The following is a 5536-nucleotide window of genomic DNA, read 5'->3' on the forward strand; positions in this document are numbered from 1 at the left end:
AATACTGATGAATATATAAGTTAAGATGTTTTGTCAAATAAGTAGGGATTTTGCAATACACAGTATTGAAATGAATATGTTGGATAGTATCGTGGTATCTGTCATGTCAAAAAGGAATCCTCGACGCAACTCAAATCCTACATTTACCAGCCGTCACTTTTTTATAACTATGTTTTATGTCAACCGGTTAGAAGAACATTTTAGTCTCTGATGGTGGAAAACAACAACTTATTGTCAATGAAATACAAACTAATCCGAATGTATATTAAAGCCTTTGTAAACTGATTGATTACATAATAAACTAGCAGCTCAGGCTTTTGTGTACAACAAGACAAAAATGCAAATGATTCTTCTCTACTGAAACATTAGAAGAGTTTCTGTTTTATCTCAAGTATGGCCTCTCCATACAAACTTGAGGCTTTCATCTGCCATGAGAACCTAAATCCTAAATCATCACGTGACTCCCGGCAATCAACAGGCTGTCTGCTGTATGTTTTCATCACGCTGACTAACTGATGATGAAGGTTTGTGATCTCTCAGCAGCATCCTTCCTCGCCCGACATCTCTCATCCCTCCTGGCAGAGAGAAGCTCTTTCATTCTGGCCATTGTGCCACTGGAATGGAGTTATATTTCCTGGTCCGGATCGACTCGGCTCTGTCACTGCTCTCTCCTGCCGCCAAGCCTCTGCTGTAAATGAGAGGCCTCCTCCAAGCTCTTTGGAGATAACACTTCAGTCAGGATCTAACAAGGCCAGGCAGGCCAGATACGAAGAGGAGATGGTATTTATGGTATGGCACGTCAAGTAGGCAGGCATCTCTGTCAGACCATATCAAACTGAAGCTTCCAATCCCACTTACTTGACCTCGACATAACTCTGGAGTTCAAGAGCGGCGGCTTCTTGACTAAGAACAAACCAAGTCGTAATCCTGCCAGGAATGAAGTGAGGCAGGGGGCAAAAAAAACTCTGCATTGCGTTCACTAATAAATTATTGTCATATTGTATAATGTCTCATCTGGTTATGACAAAATAATCACAGGCATTTCCTCAGGGTTATCTTGGCTTGGGCCTGAGATGTCAAAACTTCTATAACAAACTGTGGGCATGGGCTTTGAAGACTTGGGCCTTTACCAGAGAGGATCTAAGCCTTAGTAAAGAAGCTATTGTTTGGATTAGGCTGGATCCTACCAAAATTATTTTTAGCTTGAATACCAGCACTGAACGTGTGGATACCACAAGCTCTGGTGCACCTCAGCTGGATTTCCCTTTCAGTCATTTCAAAGTTGACAAAGCAATCCTTTAATGAAGAATTCTCATGCGAAAACAGAAGTATTCTTTGTTCCTTCCAAAAGATTTTGTCAACAATATTAGTCTCAAGTCTCAAATTGAAGAACAACCATCACCTCCTTACATAAAGGACCAAGCAGCAGCTGGTTGAATCATCACAGACACATTATACATCTTTAGAAAGCACAAAACCTCCCAATTTCTAAAACAATAAATCACCTTAAGAACCTAATCGCGCCACAACAGCAACATTCTTTTTAGGGAGTGCATTCACAAAATAACACTAATCGAAAATAATAGGCGAGAATAAACTTTTACATTTACTGCTGTCTTTAGTGAGTTACATTTCAGAAGAGAAGGGGTTCATAACTGTAGTCCAAAAGAGATAATAGTTGTTTGGAGTATGTCTGTTTTGGACTTGTGATCCAAGAATGAATGTATTTTTGGTTCAAACAAAAGTACAAAATCTAAAGATATTGAGTTAGCAATAACATATGACAAGAAAGAGCAGGATATGTTCCCCTTTGCAGTTCTGGTTAATGCTGCAATGATTAGTTGACTAATCGACAATTAGATAAACACATCGCCTAAGACTTGGGGTGGCTATTATAAGTATATTATTATTTATTATCATTATTTGAACTTCTGACAATGATCCTCATTCATCAAACATCGACTAATTGATCAACCAAGTTTTCATTTCACCACTAAGTTGTTGCAGTCAATATTTTGCTGCCTGAACTTGATGAACCTAAACTTTTTCTCCATGCCCTCTGGTGGTACAGTGACAAATAGCACAGCAATGTTCTCAACAAACACATAAAGCCTTGTTTGCCCGCTTAAATCTTTTCAAAACTGCGAGGATGTCCATCTCCATGTTTAATTGGAGAAGACTGAGGAGTAGGACAGTGAAGGGGCACAAGGATGGCTTTGTGGCCCAGTGAGGAGGTAGGGAAGGTGGGGAGTTGAAGGGTATGGGTAGGGGGGGGTTGTGCGATTGAGGGGTGAATAATACAACCAGAGCAAATAAAGATGTGGTGGGGGGCCAAGATGGCTGCCTGGGTCTTGCTGTCTCGGAGCAGTGACCCAGTCTGCCCAATCATTCCCCCGGTCAGCGAGCCCTGCGACAGTAAGATGACACTGGCTGATCTGCTCATGCCAGGATGGAAATAGAGCCAAGCGTAAAGTAGGCTATTGTTGTAAAGACGTGGAAAAAAACACTTCTGTGCGGCTTATTGGTTTACCCGGATTGAAAACATCTCCAAATAAAAAAAAGGCAGAATGTAGAACTTGTTTCCATTCCTTTAAGCAGGTTAAAAAACATCTAGCCGATGCCATCTGTCTAAGGGAATGAGAGGAGAGAGAGAGTACTGAGGGCCATTGAGGAGGGGACACAATCCCTGAGAGAGGAGGGGTTGTGAAGAGAGGGGGGGGGGGTTGAGGACAGGGTCTGAGGGTCTCTCTGGGAAGCCTCACCCAGATTAGTCACACAGAATTAATCGCAGCGGAGAACAATGGTAGCCGAGCTTCTGGCAACTCCAGCTGTCGCTCGGTGGAAGAAAAGAAAAAGCGAGATTTAGGGCTGCGAGAGGGGAGAGTGTGGTGGCAGCAACACACAAACACACTCTCTCACACTGACCCCTGTCCTCATCAATGTCCACTCATTTCTGTCTCAGCTCTCTGACCATTCACCTACAAGAAATAGCAACACTGGTGTGAGCTTTCCCCCCCCTTTACAGCCTTCACATGTCAACCAAAAATCTGAGTCATGTCAAATTCCAAAATCACACATTTCTCTGCAGGTATTCCTCACCAAGAATCGGTCACGGGGAAGAAAAAACTAAACTTACTTGCACTCTCCATTGCCATCTGGAGTTGCTTCACACCTCCCCAGGTTCAAACACGACTCCGTGGGCATGGAGCATCTTAGACCTGCAAATGAAAAGTTTTAATACACCTGTTGAAACTTTTTTAACTTTCAAAAAACGTAACGAACCAGTAACTATTTGGGGGTTTTATGTGATGCAGCAAATATGTGTTTTCCTTCAGTGGATACTCCATAAATGTGAAGTCTAGGTGTGACTCTTGCCACCTCAAAAGAGCAGTGTGTGTGTAAACAGGGGGGCTGACACTGGTTTGGCAGTGGCATGCTCCTCTCTGCAGCTGTCCCAAAAAGAATGTGCCATTTGAGGAGTAACACTGCTTTGCAATAATATAAAACACACACACACACACACACTGCTCTGAATGCAAACTTCAGATGCATGCGTTTACATACTGAGAACAAAGTTGAGTGTTTGCTGGACAAGTGCGCCCAATCTGCCCTTGCAAAGTGAAAAAGCTTGGATTTATCCAGTTTGCAAGTCAGGAGAGCAGGAAAGCTGTGTTTAAGATGATGCCCACAGTTGCATGAAATCGCACAGTTAAGCAAGTAAGTAAGTAAGCTTAAGTAAGGCCAATTAACAGTAAACTGAGTTCACATAGAGGATGAGTCAAAACAAATTGCTACACTTCAGTTTCAGTCCATCAGTTCACAAAGCAGCGAATGCAACAGGTTCGAGTCAAACTCTACACTGAGTCTTCAACACACACAATAAGTATAATAAGACATTGTATCTTACTGATGAAGACAACAACACATACAGTGAGCCCCCCCCCCCCCCTTGCGCCACTTACCTCGTGTTAGTGCTATCAGCGACAACAAGAAAGTTAGTTTCACAAAGAAAATATGCATTCCTTCTGGTTTAAAATGGTTGAACAAATCCACGCGGGTTTTTCATAGATCCGATAGTGTGTCTTCCTCTCTGTCAGATAAAAAAAAAACGACTTTCAGTTCATCCTTGAGTAGATCCACAGAGAAAGTAAAAGCGGTGAATGCGATGAACTCCGAGCATGAGATGTTGTCACTTCAGATCCCGGCTTGGAAATGACTTGAGGGGACGCAGTGCTCCATCCGCTGCACTGAGGGGCGTAACACACACAAACACAAACAAACACACACAGACACACACACTTGCACACGCACTTGCACACACACACACACGCACGCACGCACGCACACACACACACACACACACACACACACACGCACACACACACACACACACACATACACACACACACACACACACACACACACACACACACACACACACACACACACACACACACGGTCACAACAATCACACGGTCAGTCTACATAGACAAGCACACACAAGTGTTCTCGTTTTTTTTGGGCTGGTTGCAGCAATTAGTCTGGGTCATGGTCTGTGCCCGCGGTTTCCATACAGCACTTATCATGTCTCAAAAAGTTACCAGTAATGTGTGTTTTACACAGTAAACAATTAGTTATCAATGAGTCATTAAGCCCAGAAGTTTGTTCTTGAACAAAAAATAAACACATTAGCCTTTAGTAAATTAAAAACCGTGAGCGTTGTCTTCTGCCTCATCGACAAACTTTAAAAAAAGCCTCAGAAAACTTTTTAAGTGACTTAACTACACTAGGTAAGCTTTAAATGTTTGTATGAAAAAACCTAAACTCAGCACATTTACTAAAGTACAGTACTGTACAATTTTGATGTTATATGACTTTTAGATATACACCCATAAGCAGGGCCGTCCCTGGCCAACTTGGGGCCCCAAGCGACATTGTGAGATGAGGACCTCCCCCCAACCGACAGGAGTGAGAAAAAAAATGTTTTGGAGACAAAGTACTCCGCAAATATAATTCCTGTTTATTATTATTATTATCAACACAGTTACTTTTTTATACAGTGAAGTAAATGGTAAATGTTGAATACGTCTGCATTTCCTGCCAAATACTAGCCTCAAAAAGATTAAAATATAATTAATGCAAATAAACTACTTCTACTAATAATCATAATCAATTTAATAATCAAATCAAAATCAAATCAAGTTTTATTTATATAGCACATTTACAAACGATTTTTGGTGGAGCCAAAGTGCTGTACATAAAATAAAAATAGCCTACAGTAGAGACACTTTACAGCAAATTAACAGCACAGATTGTTCAGAATATCAGTATGAGAAAAACGACACCCTCTATCCTTAGACCCTCACATCGTACAAGGAAAAACTTACAGAGAAAACCCACAGTTTAAGGGGAAAAAATGGGAGAAACCTCAGGGAGAGCAACAGAGGAGGGATCCCTCTCCCAGGACGGACAGACGTGCAATAGATGCTGTGTGTAAATCGAAGAGATAATACATTTTACAGCATATAGACCGAAT

General features: G+C 41.7%; 1 protein-coding gene across 2 annotated transcripts in view; it reads right to left on the bottom strand.

Annotated features, from left to right (window-relative positions):
• Window positions 1-4199, bottom strand: part of notch1b (notch receptor 1b) — a 49781-nt gene extending 45582 nt beyond the window's left edge. For both annotated transcript variants that reach the window (XM_034090448.2, XM_034090447.2), the window contains exons 1-2: window positions 3963-4199; window positions 3137-3218 (exon numbers count right to left, since the gene is read on the bottom strand). In XM_034090448.2, coding sequence (XP_033946339.1) covers window positions 3137-3218; window positions 3963-4020 — 140 coding nt within the window. In that variant the 5' untranslated portion in view covers window positions 4021-4199. The remainder of the gene's footprint in view (window positions 1-3136; window positions 3219-3962) is intronic.
• Window positions 4200-5536: the final 1337 nt, after the last annotated feature.

The sequence above is a fragment of the Pseudochaenichthys georgianus genome, chromosome 9, assembly GCF_902827115.2.
Source record: "Pseudochaenichthys georgianus chromosome 9, fPseGeo1.2, whole genome shotgun sequence".
Lineage (NCBI taxonomy): Eukaryota > Metazoa > Chordata > Actinopteri > Perciformes > Channichthyidae > Pseudochaenichthys > Pseudochaenichthys georgianus.